Source organism: Tiliqua scincoides, chromosome 8 (assembly GCF_035046505.1).
Source record: "Tiliqua scincoides isolate rTilSci1 chromosome 8, rTilSci1.hap2, whole genome shotgun sequence".
Taxonomy (NCBI): Eukaryota; Metazoa; Chordata; class Lepidosauria; order Squamata; family Scincidae; genus Tiliqua; species Tiliqua scincoides.
This window is the reverse complement of record NC_089828.1, coordinates 48,805,449-48,833,255: the sequence shown is the minus strand read 5'-3', so window position 1 is coordinate 48,833,255 and position 27,807 is coordinate 48,805,449. Positions and strand designations below refer to the sequence as shown.

The following is a 27,807-nucleotide window of genomic DNA, read 5'->3' as shown; positions in this document are numbered from 1 at the left end:
AGACTTACGCCAGTCATTTTGCTGGCACAGGTTTGAGTTGACCCATTGCACAGGCTGAGGTTTACCCTGGGGCAAGGGGACGAATGCCTCTTGAGGAAACCTTCTGCTTGCTAAACTTCCCACAGGATGCAGTGTAACCTTTGCCAGCGGTGCTATATTGGGTAGGATCAGGCTGTTAGAGTGGTAGAGACATGTACTTTGCCTGCACAAGTCCCAAATTCAGTTCCAGTATCTCCAACTTAAAGGAGCAGGGCTGAGAGAGACTTCTATCTGTCTGAAATCTGGAGAGCCACTACCAGTCTGGCAGTACTGGGCTACCTGAAACACTGTCTGATAAGGACATGAAAAGAGTCCTGCTGGATCTGACCTGAAAGTCTGCTCAAATCTCAGACGTAGAAGAGAGATAACTCTGGGGTGGCTCATTGCTGTGCAGTTGTTAGTGACACAGTGTTCTGTTTTCAGTTGCTCTGGAGAAACTGAGTCCAATGTATTTGTCTCTTCAGAACTCAAGTGCTGAAGAAGAAGAATTAGTAAAAGGAACAACAGAGTTTGAAATGACCTATACAATCTGTAGGCAGAAAGAAGACTTGGAAATAACCAAAGATGGAGAGCAACGTAAGTAGGGTCCTAAAGTGGCAAAATAACAGATTAACATGGTAAATTGGTGATGATTATGCTATAGGTGTACTGATGTTGATGTGGATATCAGTGGATGGTGTCGTTGTCATGATGTTGGTGTGGTGAACATTGGAAACTAGTAATGTCAGCAAACCTTCATTGGAAAAGATCCATAAGACTTCACTTTCCAGCTCTAGCATTCATTTGAGTTTGCTACTTCTTCAGTGCCTATTCATGTTCCCTCTGCAAATCCTGTTGTAACTTTTTACCAGATTCATCATGTTTAATGCTTGCTTGACAAGATCCAGCCCTTTTTCACAATCTTCTAGCTACTTACTCAACTGTATAGTTCACTCGTTTTTTAAAATTTTGCATATTTCTAAAGAATCTTAATTCATCTTCTAAAATTGATCTAAACTCCTCTGTACGGACTCTGGACTCTTCTGACAGGAATCTTTGTTCTTGTAAAATAAGATAAGATACAAAATAACAAAAGATGCTACTTTATCTGCCACAATGTAGTCCATTTTCAGTCCTGAGCAGAATTAAAAACCTCTTATAGCTATAGTTGTCTCCTTTGTTTGTCTTATTTACAGTACAAAAAGAATTTTTCTGTAGCTTCATTAAAAAAATTTCTTAGCTGAGGCCAATGTTCTTGCCAGATGGGAACCTCTAGCTGCATCCTTCTAGCAGTGCTACACTGGCAGCTCTTCCCTTGGAGCTCCACACACATGTTGTGTGTCCTGCGTTGAGCCCCTTGAGATTTGGATCTGCTGGACTCTGAGGGCTATAAACAACAGTGCAGCGCACCAGTCATCAAAAGAAAGCCACTTGCAAAGATGTTTCTTGGCTCTCTTAGGAATGCTGGGTTCTCCGTTTCATTTCTCCACCATACTAAGTGTCAAACCCTTCCCTTCTAGGTCTCATTCTGTTCTGTCTGAGCAGAAAGAACCACCAGGTTATGCCCAGTGGTCTATTCTGTCAGGGCCACAAGGGATCTTAACAGCTCCCTTTACACTACAGTCCCTCAGTCTTTGTACAGTTAGATCAGGGGTCGGCAACCTTAAACACTCAAAGAGCCATTTGGACCCGTTTTCTGGAGGGAAAAAAGCCTCAGGAGCCACAAAGCCCTTTTGACATCTAAAATGAAGATAACACTGTATATAGTTTTTTTTACCTTTATGCTCTTATAGGTCCCATTTTTATAATGTAGCCCCCTCTTGTAGCTTTTAGTTAGTTTTGTCATACATTCTTGTCCTGTATTTTCAGACACCTGGTCCTCTATGGTGTTTTGCCTGATTCCAAGGCCATTCTCTACCTGGAGAATTATGCCCACTTTAAGCAAATTAGCTCCCCTTCTTTCCCCCAACAAATGACCAGAGCCAATAAGCTGAGTTACAGTCCGAGGTCAGGTTCTAGGTAAGTCAGTCAGGGTATTTGAGTCACATTCCAAGGTCAATAAGCCCAGTCAGTCTCCTCTCCAACCTGCACTCCTTCTACAACCCACACCCCCTTCCTGCCTCTGGTGCCCGTTATATCCCTGAGGGCCCTATTGCCTTCAAGTGGCTGCAGCTGTGCAGCACACTCTGCTGGATGCCCAGGCCTTACCCTTAAAGGGGCCACTGCTAACAACACATCTACCTCCTCACCAGATCTTCCAGGATTCCAATACATATGGCAGTTATGACATCTGCATATTTTACATGGATACTAAAGAACTCCCCGCATCTTCCAGAGGCACCCTGCTGGAAGAAAGGAAGGACACAGACTCCGGAGGTGGGGAAGAGAAGAAGCCAGAGCTGGGGGGGAAGGTGGGGGGGGCAGCCACAGGCCAGCTTCTGCCCTGCCTGCCTGCCCTCCCTCACTCACTCAGGCTGCAACCCTCTCCACACTATCCTGGGAGTAAGCCCCATTGACTACAATGGGACTTCTGAGCAGACAAGTTGGTTGGAGCTCTCAGGTTGCAGTCCTCTCCACACTTTCCTGGGAGGAAGCCTCACTGACTACTTGTGAGTAGACCTGCATAGGAGGGGGCTGAGGCTGCAGCCCCCTCCATACCTTCCTGGGAGGAAGCCCCACTGACTACAGTGGGGCTTACTTGTGAGTAGACCTGCACAGGAGGGGGCTGAGGCTACAGCCCTCCACAACTTCCTGGGAGTAGCCCAAGGACTACAGCGGGGCTTGTTCACAAACAGACCTGCCGGGTGCGGGCTCCCACTCACCAGTGGCTGAGGAGGAGGGCGTCCTGCTGGAGAGTTGGGGAAGGGAAAAACAGGGAGCTTAACCCTGCAGAGCAGGCAAAATTGAAAAGGGAAACCAATGCAGGGCAGGTGGGGGTGAAGGGAGAGGAGGGCAGTGAGCTCAGGGAGCGGAGGGAAGCAGCCTGCCCTCCCAACACAGGTGCCTTCTGTCACCCCCTTTGCCACTTTCACCCGGAGGAGCCGCAGCAGATGGCTGAAAGAGCCGCGTGCGGCTCCAGAGCCGCGGGTTGCCGACCCCTGAGTTAGATGAACCATTCTAGAATAGAGTTCTATTGTGCCAGGGGACAATAGAACTCCCCATGTGCCAGGGGACTGGCACATGTACCCCAATCCGAGAGGAATTTAAAACCCTAGTGTGCATGCAGTCCCCAGGATTCTTTGAGGAAAACTAGGGCAGTTAAACAGTTACAAAACCAACACCCATTAGTTTAGCTGCACCCTCTGTGTTTCTCTACCTTCTGCTAGTGTGGCTGCCTCTAAAACCACAGAAGAAGGGAAAGTCAATTTAAAATTCCCCCAACCCCAGGTCATTATCAGATGAAGTCTGTTAAAGGCATTTTGATCAAATACAGACTAAGAAGCGGGGTGGGGAGGAGCACTTTCCTGTATCCCTTTTGCCTCCTGTATCCCACTGCCTTTTGCCCCTACAGTGCTACTGTTAGCAAATCTTATTATCGCTATCAACATCCGTGACAGGCTGTTGCTGATTCAGCAACTGTGTGCATTTGACTGAGGAACTAGGCTGGAGATTGAATTAGATTTTCACACACAATATTTTGACTTCCATCTTCCCCCTAGAGTGGAAAGGTACTCTTGTACATCTGCTCTGACACTGGGTTAGTATTCACTGAGGGTTTGTAAATATTTCAGCAGCTCTTGGGAGCTCTAGATGTGATTATTAGGGGAAAAGAGAGTGAAAGAAAGGGAGCTTTTTAAAACCCCATTTGTTTTGCAAGCAGCTGAAAGCAGCAGTCTGAAAATGTAATAAAGTCATGATTTTCTAAGTTATTCCACCCTTTTTTATTTACAAAAAGCCTCAAACAAGCATGTTTTTGCTATTTGTATTCAGAAGGAGAACAATGTCTCCACAGCACAGAGATGAAGCATCTTCACAGTAAAGTGCCAGGAGAGTTTCCATCTACTGTTGCAGCCAGGTAGAAAACTGCCTTCTGTTGGGTTACTGCTTTAGACATGAATTAAATTGCATCTCTTTCTTTATTAATCTCGCTGAACCACTGAATGGCCCAATAAGCTGCTAGATGAGTTTGTGTTTTTTAAAAGATCGCTAGATCTCCCTAGAAAAGCACACAGTGCAATCATCTTTATAAACTTGACAAAACTTCTCTTTTATGTTGCTTTTGGTGCTGCTTTGCTTTTGTGTAACAAAGAACTTGCAATTACATTGAGGGGGAGAGAATGCTGAACATAATCATTAAAAGTACCTCATTGAAACAGCACTGAAATTCAGCAAGCCTGGAGTCACTGGCCTCCCCTGCCACATCACTTTGAGGCGAAGGCCCACAGTTCTTGAGCTCGCAGATAGTTCAGCAATGACCAGCTCTGACAAACTGGCATTGGGGCTTGCTCATCCATGAGGTTGACTGAGGTGATCGGTGGGGGTGGTCGGTTTTGAGTAGGTGAACAAGAATCAGAGTTGCTGGAGGGATGTGCCTGATTGGAGGTAAGCAGACATCAAGATCCAAGCCACAGCAATCAGAGTGGTGGAGCGTAGGCAGCAGTGTTGTCCTAGAGATAATCTGCTCAGGCCAGGACTTTGTTGTGTCTGGTTTGTTGGGATTTGCCCTTGATGTTAGCTGACTAGGTGCTGAGTCAGGCTGGTACTACAGCTTAGATTGTGCCTTTGAACCAGAGAACTCAGTCTGCCAGGCTTGTTGTTGGAACAGAGCATAGGAAGTAAGGCACCAAAAACCTGATTGTTAGGGGGCCCCGGTTTGAGGCACCCGGATCCTTACAATTATGGTAAAGTCTTTGACTGTTCATTCTCAGTGATCAAGATGACTAAATTCGCAATGTCCAGCATAGAGAAAACAGTGGGATGAGTTAGTTTGCCCCAGTTAACAGTACCTCTGTTGTACTGCCTTCATTAGTTCTAGCACAGGGAACTGTCTCCAGCCTTCCTTCAGCAGGGCTGGATGTGCCATCAGTCTGATTCAGTATCAGGCAGCTCCATCTTTCTAGTTCTTGGAAAAAAGAATTGTGGAGAAGGAAGCTAGAGCTCTTGGTTAGGGTTTTTAGATATTTTTGGTAACACTGTCCAATACTTATTTTGGCACCTATTCTTGGGGCACTGATTCCAAAAATGGCATCAGGTTTGCCTTATCAGCTCTAGTTTTGGTGATATGGCATAGCCACTTCGTATGCTGATGGGCAGAATATGAGTGAATAAGTAGAGCTGATATGGCCAAACAGATGCCATTTTTGGAATTGGCACCCCAGATATATTCAATAATAGATCTAACTTCTGAAGCATCGGAATAAAATTGGAGGGCGGGGGAAACTCTTTAGAGTTTCTTAATCACCTCTGGAGGACCACCCTCAACTTCAGGTTACTTTCCTCACCGTTGCATTTTAAAGCTTTTGGAGAGAATTAATACCAATCCCTTATATTTATTTGTTCTCTCCAGTGCCGGAACTACGCAAAGCATGAGACCTGATGTGGTGCTGAAAGAATTCAAAGAGAAAGATGCGTAAGGACTTTTTTGTTGCTGCTTCAAAGGGAACCTGTTATGAGCTCATGACACCGCTTGCTGTTGCTATCAAATGCAAGAGTTGTAGTGGGGCTTGATGTAAGGACAAGGGATGGGGAGAGGCGTCGCTTCATCATGATAAAGCAGAGGTCGATGAACATAAGAAGTTGAAGTGACCCCGGGTGGGGCTCAACCATCTTACAGCTTTACGGAGTTATAACTTTTTCAACCAATTTTTCAAAGCAGTTGCAAACCCACCTGAGTACCATAACTACTGTAATGAGGCACAGGGTTGTCTGATGTACTTGTGTTAACTTTAGGTGTTTGAGAATTATTGATTTTTCAGAATGGGGTAGGTAAATGATGCTAACAGAACAAATGCAATGTTTGCCTAGAGACTCTTCTTAAATGAGCATCTATGCCCACATCATAAGGTTCATAAATGCTCAATTTAAGAGCTAAAATTACAATCTAATAGCACCTCTGTTGGGGGCCAACCAAAGTTACAAAGTGTTGTGTTGCTGGCTTTTGAGTATTCCAGAATTCTATATCTGTCTTTAGATGGATTGATTATAGAAGTTGTGCAGGCTCACTAGGTGCCAGACATCACTCAGGTTGCGTCTGGGTCAACTTGGTTCTGGGGCAAGGAAGAGGCTATCATAGTTGACACCAGGGTCTAGCGGGCCCTGGGCATGATGAATTTTTGTCACCCTGTGCTTGTATGCATTTGGACTGCCTCCACAGTTCAGTTCCCCCAGAGAAAGCATTGGTATGTGCTCAAGTTTTCATCCCCCTCTTTGGGAATCAGAGAGGTATAGTGGGCCCCTCAAGATGATACTGAACAGAGAGCAATGAGATTTAGATGCGTTAGATAATTGTTTTGCCTTTAAGTTTGCCTATATTCATCTGCTTATAATTTTGCCAAGATTCGCAGGCAGAAACTTCTGACATCCGAATCATTTCCCAAGTTTACTTGTTTCATTCTTTCCTTCAGGTATTATCCAATCCCATCACACCCCATTTATAAAAAGTTTGTTTTAAATAAACTTTTAATGTTTTAACTCTTACCTATCTGTGGTTGATTGAACTCAGACAGAGCCTTGTCCCAGACAAGGCTCTGGTTAGGTTTATGGGAAATGATCTGTGTAACTGGGAGGGACAATTTGAAAGACACACTCTCTCTCTATGTTTGATTGTGTCCTTGTGGTGGCAGTGGAATCTTTACCATTTTGGCCCTGGTGTGGGACAGATCAGGGGAAAGGAGGAGGCACCTGCACTAAGGCTCCCTCCTGGATCATCACTTACCCTTACAGCCATTTCTGCTCATTTAGATCACCTACAGATATTCAGGACTTGTCCGATAGCTCTGGTGAGAACTCCTGTAAGCAAAGAGCTTGTACAACTCCCAGACGTATTTCCTCACCAGTGAGTGCCAGCACCCCACTCAGCTCAGGTAATGGGTCAGGAAGAAAGGAGGTAGGGCTTCTCCAGGTTTCAGTTTCCAGACTGAGCGCTACAAGAGAATTGCTGGTGTGCTACAAGGACTACATTAATTTACAGTGAAAGGCTCCTATGATCCTCACGTAAGTGTCCAAAGAGGAAGCTACCTGCTGCATCTTGGCATGATTTCCAGCCATGGGTCTTTTCAATTAGTTGTCTTTCTGCCTCTCATCTTTGCATCAGGTATGACTGGAACTTTCAGGTACTTCAGATACTGTGATGTTGCAGAATTACTTGCTCTGGGAGGTAGCTGTGCTAGTTGTATCTCTGTCTGAGTCACTGCTCTGGGTTTGCTTTCTTCCAATGAGGAACTGTGTCTGAAACAAATGATTCAGGCAGAAACACAAGGTGGGGGTTTTTTCTGAGTGTGTGGAATTATACTTTCTAAAAGAAGAGTCTTTGTTTTTAGAGTAAGTAATGGAGCATGTCTTAGATTTAACTGAAGATGTGAAAACAACTATCAGGATTTTGTTTAATTGAAAAGAAAAGCAAGTAATCAAAGCAATAACACCAGTACAATATTGGCACATGTAAAATCAGCTTTTTACAATACATAAATCTACACTATTGGGATGTTGGGGAAAAATTGATATAAGGATCCAGGGAGTTTGTTAGGGTGTGTTTCTTTAACATGTGAGAAGTGTTAGAGAACTTCCATGCAAGTTGGAGAAAGAAAAGAAAATGCTGGAGAAAAAGACCACATAATTATAAGGGACTCTTAAGAACATAAGAACAGCCCCACTGGATCAGGCCATAGGCCCATCTAGTCCAGCTTCCTGGATCTCACAGTGGCCCACCAAATGCCCCAAGGAGCACACCAGATAACAAGAGACCTGCATCCTGGTGCCCTCCCTTGCATCTGGCATTCTGACATAACCCATTTCTAAAATCAGGAGGTTGCGCGTACACATCATGGCTTGTACCCCATAATGGATTTTTCCTCCAGAAACCTGTCCAATCCCCTTTTAAAGGCGTCCAGGCCAGTTGCCATCACCACATCCTGTGGCAAAGAGTTCCACAGACCAACCACACACTGAGTAAAGAAATATTTTCTTTTGTCTGTTCTAACTCTCCCAACACTCAATTTTAGTGGATGTCTCCTGGTTCTGGTGTTATGTGAGAGTGTAAAGAGTATCTCCCTATCCACTCTGTCCATCGCCTGCATAATTTTGTATGTCTCAATCATGTCCCCCCCTCAGGTGTCTCTTTTCTAGGCTGAAGAGGCCCAAACGCCGTAGCCTTTCCTCATAAGGAAGGTGCCCCAGCCCCTAATCATCTTAGTCGCTTTCTTTTGCACTTTTTCCATTTCCACTATGTCTTTTTTGAGATGCGGCTTTATCAGATATTTACATTATTTTTGGCATACTGACTCATATACCTCCAATCCAAGATAGTAGGTGGTTCAAAGAAGCATTTAGTGTTTCTCAAACTGTGGGTTGGGATCCACTAGGTGGGTGCCCATCCATTTCGATATTATATTTTTAATATACTAGACTTGATGCTCCCATGATATGTGATTGCATTTGGGGAAATGTTACAGACCTGTACTTTTAACAAGCTACTATGTATATTCTTTTAGCAATGATAGTAAATGAGACTTAATCCTGGATAAGACTGCAGCCTAGGATTGCTAAAAATTTTCATGCTTGACGATGTCACTTCCAGTCATGACATCACTTCCGGTGGGTCCTGACAGATTCTCATTCTAAAAAGTGAGTCCCGGTGCTAAATGTGTGAGAACCACTGATTTAGAGAATCTTTTTTTGGAACTCTATGGTGTAAGTAATTGTATCTGTTTATTAACTGGTCAGCATGGAACAGGGATGGTTTCAGAGGGCAGGCCTACTGGGATATGTGCTGGGGGCCCACAGCTCCTAAAAGGCAGAGCAATTCTGCCATGGCACTATAATTGAAAAGCCTAGTGTCATGCTGTGACTAGATTTTCTTGACCCTGCGTGTAAGTAGCGCATAGTTTAAAAAAATCTACAACTATGGCGTGACTAGGCTTTCTGTAGGCTTCTCAGTGGCTACCGCTGTCTTGCTCCCAGAGGCACTTCGTATGCAGAGGGTCTCCAGAAACAAGCAAGATTTAGAAGGGGGGAGGGGAAGCATCTGCGGTGGTCTCACATGGGCAATTCCTACATTTCCTATTCCAGTGGTTCTCACACATTTAGCACTGGGACCCACTTTTTAGAATGAGAATCTGTCAGGACCCACCCAGATGCAGTCACATACCATGGTCTCAAGTCTAATATAATAAAAATAAAATATTGAAATGAATGGGGACTCACCTGAAATTGGCTCGTGACCCACCTAGTGGGTCCCGACTCACAGTTTGAGAAACACTGTTGTATTCCAACAATTTGGCTTGCTTCCTAGGGATCTTCTGTGCCCAGAGGATCTGTGGGGAGAAAACCAGTTGGTTGGGATTGGGAAGGAGGAATGAGGCTGACATGCACTTCTTCCTCCCACATTCCCCTAGCCAATCAACTGTTTCCAGGGATCCTCTACGTGCAGAGGACCCCTGGAAGAAACCAAGGCATACTGCAGCACCAACTTCTGCCTACTTATGATGCTAACCTCCTAGGTAAGCTGTGTGCAGGAAGGGGAAGTAAATGGTCAAGTAGAGGGATGGGAAGGAAGCCACAGAGGCATGGAGAGAGAAGACATGTGAGGGGAAGAGATGGAAGAAAAGTTGTGCAAGAGGGAAGGGGAAGCCATGGAAGGTCTCATGTTATGCATTATGTGGCCCTGGCACGGTCACATTTCACAGACCATGAACTAATGTGCTATGCTGCAGTTGCTTTGATGTTGCAGGAGAGCAAGGCATTGTACAATAGGCAGTAGTGTTCTAAGAGAGGCTTGTGACACCTTAGAATTGTAATTCTCTGGTCGGCAAATGGGCAGTGTTCATTCATCTAAAATACTAAAATGTTGACTGCATACCATGGGCTTCCAAATGAAATCTTGTTAATGCAAATTGAGTGGTTTTCAGGCAGGAAGGCTGCATTTACTGTTTATGGCCATGCATGAATTTTAGGGGGACAACAGCTGATAAAAGATGCAGTCCTGATTCTCTAGGCCAGGGGTGCCCAAACTCCGGCCCTGGTGCCACTTGCAGCCCTTGAGGCCTCTCAATGCGGCCCTCAGGGAGCCCCCCGTCTAAAATGAGCCTCTGGCCCTCCGGAGATTTGTTGGAGCCCACACTGGCCCAGCGCAACTGCTCTCAGTGTGAGGGTGACTGTTTGACCTCTCGCATGAGCTGTGGGATGAGGGCTTCCTCCACTGCTTGCTGTTTCACATCTGTGATGCAGTAGCGGTAGCAAAGGAAAGGCCAGCCTTGCTTTGTGCAAGGCCTTTTATAGGCCTTGAGCTATTGCAAGATCTTCATTCATTCATAAGTTCATCTTTAATATATTCATTTATGTAAACTTATGTAAATTTATTCAAATTTAAAATGTGAATTAATTCTTCCCCCCCCCCCCGGCCCCTCTGACACAGTGTCAGAGAGACAATGTGATCCTCCTGCCAAAAACTTTGGACACCCCTGCTCTAGGCAAACCGGTTCAGGTCCTCCAAAACAGAAACAGTTCTTAGTACATCTGCAGACCTCTACAATATTACCCCTAGAAGGAAATACTTAATAGCCTTTCTGTGCGTGCATTCCAAAGTACGCTGATAGCGAAGCCTCTACATTGTTCAATGGGCAGTATTTGTGTGGTCACCTAGAGATATGTTCTACTCATCACAGGTGAATGACATTTTAGAAGCCTATCTAAATAAATAGAACCTGTCCTCCTTAACAGTCCTCCTGTAGAGTTTTCCGCCTCTTTTTTGGGGTTAAAAGGGGGGGAGAATGCATTCTTACTTTTGAATAGTTAGCCTCTTCATTTTGCCACTGTATCTTTTCAGCCTCTGCAATGACGTTTTCATCAGATGTCACAAAACATAACAACTTCTGCATGATGACAGTAGACGAAGGTCATTGGAATAGCCAGGAAGCCTCAGTGCAGGGATGTAGCACCTGTGCCACAGCCTCCAACGATGGGCAGAGTGCAGACATGCTTTCTGCCCTCCAAGAGCCATCAGCCACATTCTCTGAACCTGTAAGTTGAACCAGGCTTCGACTTGTTTGTAGGTCTTGAGGAGTTTTTGGCAAATCAGAAGTAATACATGAAAAATTTCACGCATCCCAAGAGAAGAGTGTAATAGCATCTTGTACTATTTCCAGTGGAAGATGGGGCAAAAACAAACCAGTGCATAATATCTTTCAAGCACTGTTGGCTTTGGCATTTGCCAGGAGCGGGGTCAGCTTGGCCAGAGGCAAGCTGTCCTTCTTTCACATTGTCTCTGACCACTTTGTGTCCTCTGTGCAACATGGGAATAACAGTGCTGTTGGGTATGCTTACAGATTCCCCTTATTGATGGAATTGTTCCAGATTGCCTAATTGTAAGGGGGGGTGTGTGGTTGTGCATATATGCGAGCCTTAATCCTGTGGCTTATTTTCTGTGCTCTCAGTACTCTGACATGGTTGCAAACCTGGAAGAGTATACTTTGGGCATCAATGATGCAGTTGTACATTACACTGCAATTAAACTGATTACCACAGGCCAATGTCGGCACCCTAAGCCCTATAAAACCCAAGTCTCAAAACATTTTCTCAGTCTGAGCTCCTGGTTGTTTGCTATGAGGTCTCTGTTCAGCTTGTGTTTTTTTCTTTTTCTTTTTAAAACTCCTAATTGCCTTGCATTGTGGCTTGGTCTTGTGTCTGCTTCTGGCCTTCCACTTCAGTACTGCTGTATCAAAACTCTGCCTTCTGCCTAGTTCTGCCTGTGCCCCTCGGGCTCTGATTGGTTTTTTCTGAGCACATGACTTTGTTTTAGACCACATCACCGTTTCTACCCAATGGGCTAGCAGCCAACTCTACTGAGTTTTGGCACCTGACAAAAGTCAGTTGGACCCTTGTTGAGGCTTTAAGCTAACTTTGTTTCCAGATTAGAACCAGTGCTTTTAGTGATCCATCAATCTACTGTAGTTCAGTCTGCTGAATTTGCCATAGTTTTTAGTTCACATACTGATTAAGGGTGCAGTCCTAACCCCTTATGTCAATGCTTTCCAGCACTGTCATAGCGGTGCCAATGGGACGTGTGCTGCATCCTGCAGTTGGGTATCACTCATGGAGGCCTCCTCAAAGTAAGGGAATGTTTGTTCCCTTACCTCAGAGCTGCATTGCCCTTATGTCAGTGCTGGAAAGCACTGACATAAGGGGTTAGGATTGCTCCCTAAATCATGCAATCACATCAAAGTTCCTTAATGCACAGTGATATTCCTCAGTGTATACAGGTGGGAAAGTGTATACAGGTATACAGTGTATCAGTGTATACTGATTTGACTCACCACTGATTCCAAGGTCTACTTTTAAATGTCTTGTGACAAGGGAAAAAGCATCAAAATCCAATATCCTACCATTGCGCTGTTAAATAATTTTAATTTCATTCCACTAGTTTCCATTATTCACCCCATCTAGTGGCTGAATGTGGGGAAAAATGAAGACACAAGGAATCTGGAAGTGGGTCTCTAATACTATTTGTCCACTGATTTCATATCCACTGATTTTTTTAAAACCCACTGCGGGTTCCAGAAGATAACAGCAGTGGATAATGAGGCACAACCTGTATTGCTGAAACCACATTCCAAAAGGAAATCCAGGTGCAGCTATTTAATCACATCAAGATTCCTTCTTACACTGTAATTTCAACAATGTGTGCATCGCTAATTTTTTTTTTAAAGAACTGAAAACAGTCAAATAATGAGTGCGCCAGTTCCACAATTCGTTTTAGAAAATCCTATTAATGAGGAGGATAAAGTGGCATTGTTAGAGGGCACTGTTCACTTTTTTGCTACAGATCTGAAAACCAGACTTTTCACGCAAAAATTATTTCTATTGAACCAGAAGATAGCTGTTGAAGAATGTGGGGCAGAACAAACCCATAGAACAAAATGGGGGAATTGTTCATTCCTAATAGTGGGTCTTTTGCAAGTCTTGGGAACCCCTTGCAAATGCCGAAATTTTGCCAACCTCAGAAGTGGAACTTTATAGCATAGGCTGGCTATCCTGCCCCCATGCTAAGGGAGCATCCTGGGTTTACGAAGACATCAGGCTGGCCTAAAAGCATTGAGAGAACCAGCATATCAAAGTGGGGTTTAATTTGCCCATTTTGCTACAAGCAATAGCACTCCAGGTGACTTTATCAGTTTGGCAATGTCACAGCCCTTGCTCCATTTGCTCAGCACATTTCCAAGACAACCTCAGGCAGTCCCCTTGACGTTCTTCCTGTAGTCAAGTTCTTCCTCAAAATTATCTGTATTGCCATTCAAGAGAATTTTAAAGAATTGTAGCCTTCTTTGTACCTTGCTGGTTGTCATGTTGGCGGAGCTGCTGCTTCTAGGCAAAATTAGAGGTCAATAAGCCAGAACAGCAGCAAGAGCCCTCACTATCTGCAGGTCACTGCTGCTTCTCAGATTGGCCAGGCAGCCAGTCGGTGCTTATTAAACTCATTAGGGGCCGCAGATTCATCTTGACTGGATTCATCAAGCAAAGCTCTGTTTGCCGAAAGAGCTGGGGCTGTTCACTGTGAGGGATAAGTTTACTATGGGAAGCTTTCCCTTCAGTCACCTCTTTTCCTCACATTGCAATGAAAGGGGATTCAATGTTATGGTAGGCAAAGAGCAGGCATGGGTAGTTACCCATTTCCAAGGCCGGAATATAGCTGGCTTGCCTCCAACTGGAATCGCAGTATTGCACAGCATGGCCCCTCAGATGCTGGCTTTTCCAGTGATTCAGTGGGGTAACCAGTGCTCCAAAGAAATCACTCTAAAACTATAAATTACCTACTCCAAGACTCCTCCCTTCTACCCCTTCCTCCATATATCTGTGCTGGGATTTCCCTCCTTGTTTCTCGTTTGTGGTCCTCCGTACTATCACAGATAACTGATTGTACTCCAAATGTCTAGCAGAGTTTCTCACACATTCAGCACCGGCACCCACTTTTTAAGAATGAGAATCTGTCAGGACCCGCCAGAAGTTATGTCATGACCGGAAGTGACATCATCAAGCAGGAAAAAATTTTAACAATCCTAGGCAGCAATCCTACCCACACTTACCCAGGAGTAAGTCCCACTGGCTATCATTGTTAAAAGATTATACATAGTAGCTTGTTAAAAGTACAAGTCTGTACAGGTTCCCAAATGGAGTCACATACCATGGTAGCATCAAGTCTCATATATTTAAAATAAAATATTGAAATGAATTGGGACCCACCTGAAATTGGCTCGCAACCCACCTGGTGGGTCCCGACCCACAGTTTGAGAAACACTGGTCTAGCAAATTAGTCAGGGAACTAAAACCCAGAGGTTTTAGGCTGCCTGATGCAGCACATTGCAAATAGATGGATGTGCACTGCCCAGATATAGACATGTGCATAAACTTTTTGGGGAGGTTGTGTGAGGAAGTGCACACAGGGTTACACTTGTACCATCAGGCTTAACAACAGTTACCTACCCCCCACCATGCTGCTGATCTGTGTATGGGATCTTGCCCATCTCCAGCTCACCCATTTATTCTGGATTGGAAGTCCCTCTCAGCATTCTGTTCTTCTGATCCAGCCTCAGTTCATCATTTTGAATTAGGAAAGGCCATTATAACAGTTTGCACATCTTCCAGTTTTAATTTTGAGCATCTGTGCTTCACAGGGCTTCTTCTCAGAGCCTGGTGTTCAGAAAAGATCGGAGAAAATATTTCCTGCCAATCAGCAGAGTGACCTCTGGGAAGGTAATGCAAGTGCATCTTGATTGACCTCAAGGCCATCCTAGACATTGGATAAACATAATTTTGCTCCAGCATGGTTGGGTTTTCTTTTGTAAATCACAGTAGTGTGTGTGCTTGTGTATGTGATCCAGAGCCAATGTGTGTTTAGTCCTGCTCCCACTGTGGTCCTAATCCTAAGCCACATCTGAATAGGACGTTTTCTTTCTCCATCTGTGATCCAGGGTTTTCGGAATGGGCTACTCATTACGATTATTCACTTGTTGTCCTTAACAACAACCTAGGGGCATTATCCAGTCACCTGGCGCTCCCAATGTGCAGTGTTCCACTTGCAGGAGTTTCCTTTCTCCCATCTTGCTCCTTTCCTCACCCACATTTTCCTGGTGTACACAAAGGACTGACTAACCTTATCCCTAATTAAACTTTTAAAACTAAATTCAGATAAGTGCTAATGAATAATAGGCATCAAACTGTGCCAGAAATCTGTTTCTCTAACGCTTAGCCCACCACTCTCCTCCTCCCCACCACTTCTTCCACTTTGCTGCCATCTTCCTTTTTGAATCCAGGAAGTGGGGAGAAGAGAAAGAAGTGGCAGTGGTCAGGTGGATGGAGACAGGTTGCCTGCTGACCTCAGCCAATTCTCTGCCTGAGGCAACTGCCTCAGCTGACCTCATGAATGAGCCACCACTGGTCTCTCATAGTAAAGCCAAGTTTCCATTTTGATGGAAGGCGAGGGTTGGAATACGAAGATAGAGATTACTGCCAAATTAGAAATTGGCTAAAGGAATTGTTGCTGAGGATGCACAGAATATCTTTAGCTGTTTCTGCCATCTCCTTGACATTTACAATTGCTCTGTTTATGCCAGCAGTTCCTGATTCAGAAGACCAAGAGCTGGAAGAATGTGAAGCTTATTGCAACCACTGGACCGAAGAGACTTTGTGTCTGTTAGATGAGACAGACAGGTATAAGACAAGCTGCTGAAAAGAAAAGGAAAAAAATCAATCCCTCCCCCCTTAATTTCCTGAACATGTCTGAAGTTCTAGTCTTGGAATTCTTGTGCTGTTGTAAAATGGAGATGTTGACTAAAGCACCCCATCTGCTGTAAGTTAAAGGGGTAGCTGTGCCTTGCACATTAGCAACCCTCTTGTGATGTTCACTCTCAGTGAGATAAAACACCTGAGAAGCCCCCCTGGGATTGCACCGCTTAGTCTTCCTCTCTACTGATGAGGTGTGAGAACTATTCCCTGCCCCCCCCCCCCACTTGTTCAGTGTTTATCTGCAGAGATGGATGCTGAATGCAGGGAGAATTTCTTCCCATGACTGCCAGCATGGAGTATTTTCTGCTGCCAAGTGTAGGGGTATGGATGAAAGAGTATGGATGTAGGGGTCAGGCTGGGTTTCTTGCATCATGATCAGGGCTCGGGCTAAGTGGCACAATCCTGAGGCCACTCATGCGTTTGCTTGCCAGAGCCCAGATGTCTGAAGAGGACAAGAGTGACAGCCCAATCCTATCCCCCACCTTAACTTAGCATGTAGGAGGCTGTGCCGCTTGCTATGATGGGTGGGTACCAAAAGGCAAACTGGAGATAAGTAAAAAAAACATTTTTCCTTCTGCTTAGGCCTTCTGGCTGCCAGTGGCTCTCCTTGGATGCACACGAGCTACTGAGCTGGTATAACTGAGGAGAGCTGGGGGCATTACAGGGAAAGGATCTGGTGTGTGGAACTGCCATTGGATCCACCCCCTCCCCTGAAGCACCCCAGTCTGCTGGTGTTCTGCATCTGTTTAGATTATGAGCCCTTTTGGGACAAGGAGCCATTTAGTTTATTGTTTTCTGTAAATCACTTTATGAACTTTTTTGTTGAAAAGGAGTATAGAAATACTGTTAATAATAATAATGAACCTGCTCCCTGGCAAGGCCCACCCCTGCCACCAACTGACTGGCACCAGCAGAGTGCCCAGATGAGTCTGGCATGTGCACAGAACTGGCACAACGCTTCTGCTGTTGTTGGGTCTTTTGTGTTAATGAATCACAAGATCCATTGATTCAGAAGGCCCATAGGATTGGGCTTTACTCTGCTAACTCTAAATGCACTTTGGATGAGTGGCTGTTGGTCATTACCACTGATTCTTACGGAGTTTGAAAATACAAGGTGCATTGGTGTGTCTCCTTTGCCTGCAGAAGGTCTCTGGTTCAATCTCAAGCAGCATCTCCAGGTAAAGCAGAGAGAAATTCCTGTATGAAACCCTAGCAAGCTGCTTTCCTGCCTGTGTTGGCAATACTGGCTCAGCTGGACCAGTGATCTGATTCATTAGAACGCAGTTGCTTCATTCACACATTTAGATTTTTTAATATACTGTATATAAAATTTTCAAATTGTGTTTGGTATTTTTTAATAATATAAAGTTCATAAACCAAAAATAGACAAAAACAATCAAAAGCAGATCTTTGCGTGACAGAAACCAACCAGCCTGTTTTCAGGGTCCAGAGCAAACCAGTACAAATGACAATGGAAAATACATTGGATGCTTTAGTGAAACAGTTTTTCTGGCCTTGTAAGCTTGAGTTACATGGAGGAAGACAGGGATCTGGGAAATACCATTCTCTCCCCCACCTTCTACCCTTTCAGCCTATCATAGTCTTTTTCTCATAATCTTTTCTTCTATAGAGCTCACTCAACCCTTGACAACATTTTGGAAGGAGTTCTCAGGCATGCTGGCAATGGCTGTGACCTTCATGAAGAGCTGCTAGACCCCATCGAAAGGTTAGTGAGGTGGCTGACATCTCATTCATAACTTCAGAAATGATCTTGTTTTTGTGGATAAACAGATGGCTTGAGAAGGTTAGCAAGCAAGATACCATTAGTAGCGGCAGCATGTTAGGAGATCACAGACAGAGATCTGCACCAGTTTTTTTAGATCTAGATGAAAGAGAGTCTTTTATGGGGAGAAAGACAAAATTACCCAGTAGGTCAAGCACAGAGGCCTGTTTGTACCAGATTATTTTTCTACTGTTTGGCTCTGTGCAGATATAGTAATAGCAGTCTCCTAACCATGGTCAGGAGGTTGGGACTCTGCCTCACCCCCTCTCCCACATAAATTCACTATTTCTATTCCCTACTTTGTGGTATTACTTATGTTGCAAGATGCTGTCTACACTGGTACTAACTGTGGTAGCACCATACGTTATAGGTATAAGCAGGTTATCTTGGGCTTGCAAGCAGGTTCCAGAGGTGGAACTACGCATTCCAAATGATTTATTTGATGAGTTATCATGAACATAAGAGTGGGGATTTGTAGGGGGAATAATTGGTTGGAATCAGGAAGTGCTTAGCCTTACAGTATCCATAGATTCTTCCTTGAAAATTCCTCTCCCCAACACTTCCCCAACTAGATTTATGTCTTGTCTCTGAGATTAGCAGTGTTGGTGAATGGAACATTAGGAAGAGAGAATCAACAGGTGAAGAGAGAGTTAAGCACTGCTCTCCTGCCTGTCAGTTTTCTAAGGCAGATATACTCTCCACACCGCTGCCATATTAAAAGGACAGTTTTGTCTTCAATAATGGTTTAGGTTCTTCTTTTGAAAACTAACCATGGTTACTGTTAATCATGGTTACTAGTGGCAGCAATGCAGAAAGAATATTACACCATAATAAGCACAAAGCAGGGAAGTGAAGGGAAATTTATGTAGGAAAATATTGTGCATGTCTACCATGCCTAAGAGGCTGCTAAATACCCCTCCCCTTATCCAGCACCACTGCTCATGAATCTGAAGCATAAAAAGCAAGTGGACCAGGAGCAATGAGCTAGAGTGTCTGACTTCCTTTTCCTTTTGAATCCAGGCAGTGGGGTGGGGGGTGAAGTGGTGGAGGGGATCACCTTTGCTCAGTCTGCTGCCTGAGGCGTCAGTTGTCTTAATAGAGATGCTGACTCTGTGTCTATGCTGCCCTTTTTTTACAGAAAGTACCAGAAGTAGTGTTTGCAGGCTGCATTTCACCCTCGCAACTCATCTCAATTATTATTTCCCCTTCCCTATTCCTTAGGTTCTTTTCGTGTAGTGTCAAACCTAAATTTGGCTGGGGTGGAAAACCTGTGATATTCCATGTTTCATCAAGAGCTGCCAATATGAAGTAGCTCAGTGTCTTTTCCCTTGGTCTTCCTACCTGTTGGAAAATGTAATTCCTCCTCCACAGAGCCAAGGGAGAGTTGTATGTTGATGTTTTAAGAAACAGCGCACACTGATCTTCCCCCTCCTCTGAGCACCTCTTGCTTCTCAAGGCTTGTCTACCTACTCCCATCCTGGGGGACGTTTGAACGCTGCCTTTGACGCAGACCTCTCTGTTCTTGAAGGGAGCCGAGTCACACACATCACGGAAATGTCGAGATGAAGGGAACAGAGGAAAAGAGCAGCAGAGAACCCGAAGTGTGTGCCAAGAATGCCAAAGGTCTTCCTTGATCCATAAAAGAAAACTGAACTGTGCTTGTTAAGTGTTTTATGTTCTTTCCAGTGCCAAGTTCAAACCCCCCAAGGTGGTGTTTTGTTTTTTTTAAATCATGTTAAACTATTTCCAGGAAAATCCACGTTTATGCAACTATAATCCAGTTGTAGTACAATCTTATTTTTTCCCCTCTTGCACTAGGACAGGATCCAATAAGCTACACAGCTGTTTCCATGTGCCCAAGGCAATGGTGGAGGAGGGGTGGGCTTTGCACTGGTGTTCCTTAAACAGCAGCTCTTCCCACCCACAGGGCTACATGACAAAACTGCTTTTGGAAAATGAAAGCTTTTTCATTTTGTAGTGCATGAGTGACGTGTCTGACATTCATGCAGAGCTATTGGAACTCCAGTCTACAAAAACACATCCATTCAGGTGATCTAAGTTCTGACCCAGGAGAACCTGCCTTATTTATGCAGCTCCAACACAGTGGCCTGATTCTCCCTGTGTGCAACTTTTCCTTTCCTTCATCTGTTGAGGAGGGCATCCAGGTGAGGTTTGCTCCTGTCACTCGTTCTGAAAGTTCAGGATTTTCTTGGCCCTTTTTCCAGTAGGAGGAAATGGCTTTGTCTGGCCTGTGTTGTAACTTATCAGGGTGAGCTTTGCGTTCTAGTACCACCACCAATATTGCCCTTTCTCCTTCTCTCCCCTGTTGTAATTTGGATATCCTCAGTACATCTTCAGTGATCCAGTCAAAGGCAGCAGTGAGGTGTGTGCATGCAGTATTGCAGTTGCAGAATTATGTCATGCAAATGACTTCCCATGAAAGTTTTTCCTCTTGATGCGACTATACGTTTGTACTGCTTTTGTAGTGGAATTTATTCCCTCTTCATCTGCAGATCCAAAAAGTGAGAAAGCTAGCCTGTGGCAGCGAGTCCGGTGGCCATCTCCATTCAGGTAATGCTGTTCTTCGTCTCTGACAAAGAGTCAAGGACAAGATTCTTGTCTTAAAGAAGAGGGGGAGCAAGGTGATGTCAGAGACAATGGCCAGTCCATGTTCTCCTATTATCTGAGGCAGCACGCCAAATGTCACCTCTTCTTGTCCGGTGGTGCATCGGCTGCCACCCTTGCTTCTTCTCCCATTCTCTGGATTTAAAAGAAAGAAGGGATTGAAATGGAAGAGGAAGGTGAAGTGTGGAGGAGAGGAGAGTGGTGGACTAAAGAATGTCCTCTGTGCAGTATTTCCCCTTCTGTTCCCCTCTTCCTTTTCAAATCCAGGGAATGGGGGGAGGAAGAGCAATGCAGGTGGAAAGGGGAGTGTACGGAGGTAGGCACCCTTTACCAATCTGTTGGCCTTACGCATGCGCTGACCCTGTCAGAGACTCCTCAGAATGGGTGATCCCCTTTTTGCACATCTAGGTCTGAGAAAATGAGGCAGCTTGGGCTGTTTGGTTTATTTCACAACCATCTCCATCCAGATTGCAAGGCAGTCCAGCCTAGTTCAGTGGTTTTCAGTCTTTCTAGCTTCAGGAAGCTCTCATTGCTTAGTTAACAAAGAATCCTTCTGCGTTGTCCTGCAGGATTATGGGATGTATCCTAGGGTACATGCTTCATCCACACACATTACATTGCTTAAGCCTGTTGGTTCTCCCTGTTGCTGTACTTCCTGAACCGAGAGCACACCACAGAACCCACCCAGTGCTCCTGAACATGGCAGGGGAAATGGAGGCTTGCAGAGAAGCCTGTCCATCATTGCTCAACTTCTCACTGAGGAGCTACTTTGAGCTTCTGAGGAATGCCCAGTGTTCCCTGGAGCACATTTTGAAAACTAGTGCCCCAGTAGATCATAGTGTACAGATAAAAAAAATTGCAACTTGTTTCCCCTCCTTATCCCCAGGGTTATCGTCCTGGATTCGAACAGTGGACCATCAGTAACCACAGGAGCTAGCACCTAAACATTTGATATGGCACCCAGTCTCTTCTTCACCTCCCTTGTTAAAATAGGATTTACAACAGTCCTCAAATGACCTTCTTGCAGGGATTCTGAGAGCGAAGCAACAGTTATAAGGAGCCTATTTTTCATGTCCGCTCAAATGTGTCTCATACATCCATTTCATACAGTAGGAGCTTAGAAAGGGGAGGCCAAACGCCTAATTTATTTTTCAAAATGGGATTGCTTTTCAAAACACAATCTTTCAGTTATGTATGTTCTCCACCCACGGTATCCCCAATCCCTGTGCATCCACTGTATGCCTAAGTCTGCAAAATAGTGTATTTTTTTCACCTCCACACAGGATAGTAGGGGAGTGGAGGGAAATGTTCACTCAGCCTTTTCACTTCGTCTCTTAGGGCCAATTTAGATGAACTTTTTCTATGTGGGTCCAAGCAGTGTGCAATGGGGGAGTGGGATTGTCCTCTTGTCAGGGACGCAAAACTTTGCGACCCAACAGATGGCCGTACATGGACATAACACTTGCCAGGGCCAATCAAAGACCTGAAGTGAAATGCCAAGTGTTCCCCCCACCAATGCTTGCTCAGTGCCTTGCTGTGTCAAATGCTGCCATCCTTTACTCAGCAGTACACCAGCCATCTTCTTCCTCTCACTCTCTAGATTTGAAAAGGAAGAGGGGGCGCTCTTACCCACCACTCTCCTCTCTTCTACACTTCCACTTCCCCTCTTCCTTCTCAAAACCAAGAGGAGTAGAAGCCAGTAGAGTAGGGGCATGCAGTGGATGCCTCTGCAGATTTTATGTTGGCTAATGATCATGCTGTTCAGGCCTACACAAAAGGACTTTTCTCAGGCCCAAGGATAAGTTACGTCCACTGGATGTCCATCTGGCCAGAGGGGGAGCATGCTTAGAAGAGATGCACCTGGAAACTGCGCCTATGATCTCTTTCCCCCCCTGAGCCCACAAACTGTACTTGTATAGAAGTTTATCCAAACCGGCACTCATTTACTTTCTGAGCTGTCTGGCATGAAATACCCTCATTCCAGTCCATGCTGGCAGGAGACTTTCCTTACCCTTCAGATCTGACAGGGTGATGTCTCATTTTTTCTGTGTTTGTTCTCAAGAGCTGAGCTGAAGTTGCGTGCAAGGATTGATGCTTTGTGCAAAAAACCCCCAAACTTAAAAAAAAATCTCTAAAAGCAGCCTGAAGGGTAAAAACAGAAACCATATGTTAGAACTTAATGAACACAGTTTTATGGATAGATGTGAGAAAAAATGTATATTTATGCTAGCAAATGCCCCAAGTTGTGTGCAAACAACCGAGTTCACAGAGAACTTCACTTGAGTGCGATGGGAAGGGGGTGCTGTTCAGGGCCAGCTGAAGCCCCCCCTGCACATGAGGTGACATACTAACTGCCACCTCCAGTATCTGGCAACAGGTTGGCTGCTGTTCTGCTACTTTTCCATCCACTCCCTGATTTGAAATGGAAGAGGGGAACAGAGTGGAAGTGTGGGGGAGGGTAGAGTGTTGTAGATGCTCTAGCTCAGCACACTACTCTGCACTTCCTCTTCTACTCTGCTCCCCTCTTCCTTTTCAAACCCAGGAAGTTGCAGGAGACAGGTGGTGGGCATCCTCCTCCCATCTGCTGGCTGAAACAACTTCCTGGATGGGATAGCCCTGCACTGTTGAGCTGATGTAGCTCCTGGGGTCCTCTGAGCAATGCATGAGCCTGTGTCCTACCCCAGCATTAATGCCTTTTGCCATTTTGGCGACGTTCTGGTTTGTATGTGCCCGGAAAGCAGTAGTTGCTCCTTTAGTTCTGAGCTCTGCAACTTTCTACCCTCTGATTCTGCATCCTGATGCAGGCACTTCCAAGCATTCCACATCCATATAGGATCTCCCCATTCATTTTAAAGGAGGGTTTGATTTTTGCATGTGTTTAATGCCTTCCATGGAATCAGATGGACACATCTGCATAAACCAAGGCTATGTAGTCATTGAAGTTCTAGATGTGCATTGAATGCAAGCAAAAACATCATGCAGTGAATCTAATCATCCCAGCTCCCAGTGTGTAAAGACTGAGTGAGACTGGGAGAGGGGGGAGTGGTGTACCTGGAAATCCACTGAGTTACTGAGTATCAATTACTTGCTTTGGGTACTTGAGGTTGAAACCCCATTCATGTTGCAGGACTTCAAAGTCAAGCCTCTGCCCATTCATCTGCAGAGCCATTCAAAGTCAGTTCACCCAGTTGCTGGGTGTCTGGTGAACAGGCACTTGTTTCAGCCTGTATTTCTGGCAAATGGGTCACCCAAATTCTTGAAAAATAAGAATGGAAGACCAGCACAGTGGGTCAAGGAACGAGAGCAGATGACTGGCGCCCATGTCAGGAAATGTCTTGTTATGAAGAAATGCTAGGCAGCCCATCTTCGGGGGGAGCTCAGTTCATTTTGTCCTGTCACCAGATAATGCTTTGTCAGTCTAGGAGACAGCAGAAAGCAGTGTTATCTTGTGACAGCCTTGCATATGAACTGAGTTGTCCCTCAAAAAAGGTTTCAGCCTGAAACATGTCAGGCTACAGTAGTTCTTTATAATAGCAGTGAACTGATTCCTGGCAGCTGTGTTGCGGTCCTTTCCTCTCAGTCCCCATTCAAATGCAGGGCTTGAGAGGCAGCTGCAATATTGGGACTTACGTTGTGTTTCAGAGCATCTTTGTGCCAAGGTAGGGAATGGCACAGAAAGCATAAGTGGTTTGAGCTTCCTGTCCTCTACACAAGCTGTCCTGTTCTGGTGCTCAGTGAGATGTGTATTTTTAACTGGTTTGGGACTGCAGCCTGGGATAGGGGGACTTTAATCCTTTCCTCCAGTATGGCCCCAATTCAGAGTACATCCTCATGACTACTTTTTGCCGAAGGAGGGAGTCTGCCACTGGTGCCAAAGGAAGCTCCTGGTGCTAATAGGCACTGCAGGGCTTTGTGTGTGGTCTGTGATGCTCCCCTTCCTTGGTGCTTCTGTTTACGTTTTTGAAGACATGCAGGGCCAAACAATGCAATTAATGCCATGTTTCATTTGGCCTTAAGGCAGTGCCCTCCTAGCCCATGAGCCGAATTTGGGGTTTGGGTGAATCATTCTCCCCGTGACTGGTGCTTACCGTTATGGCATACCATGGGACATCATTTCCCCAGCTTGGGGTGACGCAACGTTCCAGCCAGTTGCGTCTGCTCAGAAATCCATAGATGCAACTGCCCAGAGTGTTGTGTTGTCCCAATCTGGGGACATGATATCCCACAGCGTGCCGCAACGGTAAGTGCTGGTTGTTCCGGGGAAGGCATTCCCAGTGAGCATTTGTCTCCAGTTTGAGACTGCTGCCTTAAGGCATTCCTTTTGTCAAGGAATATACAGATGCTTGGGCAGAGATCTCTCATTTGGTCACATCGTATCACACAGAAGGGCCCAGCATCAGATCACAGTATATTATATTGTGTTACATGTTGAATGAGATGTTGCTTTTTTTTTTTTTAAACCAAGATGTTCTCCCCACCACTCAGGTTGGTGTTGTCTAACTTTGCAGGTACATACTTATTTTGGGCAGGCTTTGTGCATGCCGTGTACGCATCATGTTCACCTTGAATGTTTTTCTCTTTTCCCTTCTCTGCAGTGTGATATTGCTCCTTTTCTGCATTGCCAGTTTTTTGCATGTTCTCTTCATGTGCTGCATTGTCATTTTGTAGTGACTATTAGAATGCAAATTAAAAACTTAAGAAATGGTACATGAGCATAATCTGTGAGTGACTCTCTGTGTCTGGCTTTTAACAAATGTTTCTCCAGCCAAGGGATGGGTTTGAGCAGCAAAGGCTTTTATAATGCTCGTTAGGTGTGGGAAGACACATTGCACGCATTACTCCCCCCCCCCCCCCGATCCCTTCTCAGTAGGAGCTCCAGTGTCAGGGTTTTGTCCTCAGGGCAGCATAGTCCCAAAGTGTGCCTCTTTACTTTTCTTCAGAGAAATAAATGGCTCTATGACGGAGAAGGCAAGTGGGGTGCTAGAGGACCCCATTGGCATGGCACCTGCTGCAGTGAAGTTTGCTTATTGTTTTTAACTGTAAAACCTCATCCTGATATTTTTGGTCGTACTTGAGTGTGATGGAAATATTGGGAATTTGGCAAACATGGGCAGGCAGACAGCATTCTTGGCTTGCTTCACACCTGGGAGCTTGAGCTACTGGGAAACAAAGGAAAAAGTGAACTCAATACCTTATTACAGACCCTGGAGAAGGAGGAAGGCTTGGGTATGAGGTTGGGTAGAGCATTTGCCTTGCACGCAAGGTCCTAGGTTCAGGCCTTGGCAGCACCTTCAGTTAGGTCTGGGGAAAGCTTTCTGAAACCTGGTGTGCTGTGCGAAGGGCTTCAGGAGCCTGTCAGTATGAGGATGGGACTTACCAGCCATGGGGGAAAGGAGTGCATCACACAATGATGATTACAGCATTGCAACCAAGAAACACAGGGCAACTGTGCAGAAGGGCCAACCGCAGTGCCCGCTGCCTCACAGACCACTTGCTCACTGAATGCACTGATAGCTTGGCAGTCCATGGAGAACAGTGTGGCATTCCAATTGCATTTGAAGTCAGAAAAAATTCTGCAAGTCCAGATCTTTAAAAAGACGGAAAGATAAGAAGGAAGAAACACTGGCCTGTAGTGGTTCAGCAGCAATGTCATCTGGCTTTACTGTAAGAATTGCATGAATACTTGCAGTGGAACTGCCTCTTGTGGAAGCAACTTGAACCTCCACCACTTGCCCCCAAACCTTTCCTTTTCTTTAGAACCAAGTGAGTAGGGTTACCTGGGAATGTCAGTCTTTTCATAGCTTTCCTTGCTACGTATGTATAGCTTTGGTACTCCCTACCCATCTCTCCCCTGGATTGTATTTGGGGTTGTCCCACCTTTTTGTGCGTTGAGTAGGTGCACAAGTAGCAGAAATGTAAACATGCTGTGTTCCTAAGAGATGCAGTGCTGAGTGAAGTACCTGGTTTGAGCCTGCTTCCACTCCCTGGACTTGGGGGGAAAAGGAGGAATTGAAAAGCAGAGAGTGGTGGACTAGAGCATCCTCTTTGGCTTTATTCTCACCTTTATTAGAATCCAGGGAGCAGATTGAGGAAGTGTGGCACAATCAGAGACAGTCCTGGAAAAGCCTCATGAAGCTTTATTGATCTGTTTTGTTACGTAAACTGCTTTGCAAACTACTTTTTCTTGAAAAATAGTACTGTATAGAAATATTCTTAATTATTGAGTTAGGTTTAGCTTGGCAGAACTTGTCACCAGCAAGTTCTCGATAATGCTGATGATGAATGCGCCAGTTAGACTAGGACTTAGAGGTCTTGATTTCCCAGCTTCAGGGGAGCAGAAGTAGGGGGGAAACTGTCTTCAAACAATGACTCGTACATAAAATTTTAAACAGGCTCTTATACAAAAGGGGAAGATGCATGTTAGAATCTTGTAAACTTAATTGGATGGTTTCCTCCAGTGTTTTGATGCAGGTACTTCTGAGAGAAAGCTAGATCAAAGATAAGAGGTGCTCAGGAGCCCAGGTCTTCTCGTATTGCACTCAGGAAGTTCTGGAAGACCAATGCTTTCCCACCAAAACAGTCTCTACCCTATTCACATTGGCTCAGAGAACACAAGAGTAAGCAGCTCTTCAGCTTTGCAAATTATGACAATTTCTCTTTTCTGTTTCTCTTTGTAACTACGTAGTTCATCCCCCCTTTCGCTAGTGATAGTCAACAGAACAACACTTAACATTTAATTAATTGGATTAAACCTTGATAGTTGTAAACAAAAGTGATTGAATTGTATTAATTGGAAGAAAACTAAGCGACCGGTGGCACAAGGCAGGGTGGGTAGGAATGCACTGTGGTGTTAAAAGCGGAACTGCACTCTTAATTAATTGATTTGCAACAAACTCCTTTTTGCATAATTATGCACTGCACAGCACTGTCAGTGCAATTAGCTCCCACTTGTCACTTAATGTCAAGCTGTGTGGTTCAGGTGTGCATGTCAATCTGGCTACATCGGAAATGCAGGGCTGTCCCGTTCCAGGCCATGAACAGAGAATGAGTAGATGATTTACCAGTTAAAGACTATTGACCTTGTTTACCTTCATGCCAACTTCTGATGTGCCTACATACGGAAATTAGATTGGAGGATGAAGACAAGACATGTAAATTGCTGGTGGTGGTTTGGAAAGTCATGGCTTTTAGTCCAGATATAATTTTATCTCCCAAGGTGAGCTCTGAAGAACTCTTTCTGCTGCTCCTCAGGTAGATCAATTTGCATGAGGAACACTTATTCGTCAGCACTACTAGTGTTTATGCATAATTCTCCTACCCCACACCTAAAGTTCTGGGTGTAATCTTGCAACTGTTTTAAAATATCCATGTGGTTTTAAGTACATAAAGTGAAAGATGATTTGGGTAAATGAATACACCCATGTTAATTCAAAACCTAAAAAGGGTAA

The 27,807-nt window shown here is 44.9% G+C and overlaps 1 protein-coding gene across 4 annotated transcripts in view; it reads left to right on the top strand.

Annotated features, from left to right (window-relative positions):
- TEX14 (testis expressed 14, intercellular bridge forming factor) overlaps positions 1–27,807 on the top strand; it is a 60,479-nt gene that overhangs the window by 25,095 nt on the left and 7,577 nt on the right. Inside the window, exons 17-27 of one of the 4 annotated variants that reach the window (XM_066634871.1) lie at positions 504–615; positions 3,949–4,033; positions 5,525–5,587; positions 6,919–7,040; positions 11,000–11,193; positions 14,841–14,919; positions 15,780–15,876; positions 17,582–17,677; positions 19,263–19,357; positions 20,248–20,305; positions 21,246–24,455. In XM_066634871.1, the coding sequence (XP_066490968.1) occupies positions 504–615; positions 3,949–4,033; positions 5,525–5,587; positions 6,919–7,040; positions 11,000–11,193; positions 14,841–14,919; positions 15,780–15,876; positions 17,582–17,677; positions 19,263–19,357; positions 20,248–20,305; positions 21,246–21,303 (1,059 nt within the window). In that variant the 3' untranslated portion in view covers positions 21,304–24,455. Of the gene's footprint in view, positions 1–503; positions 616–3,948; positions 4,034–5,524; positions 5,588–6,918; positions 7,041–10,999; positions 11,194–14,840; positions 14,920–15,779; positions 15,877–17,581; positions 17,678–19,262; positions 19,358–20,247; positions 20,306–21,245; positions 24,456–27,807 lie in introns of those variants that run through there. The other 3 variants (XM_066634870.1, XM_066634869.1, XM_066634872.1) reach the window with 3 other exon arrangements.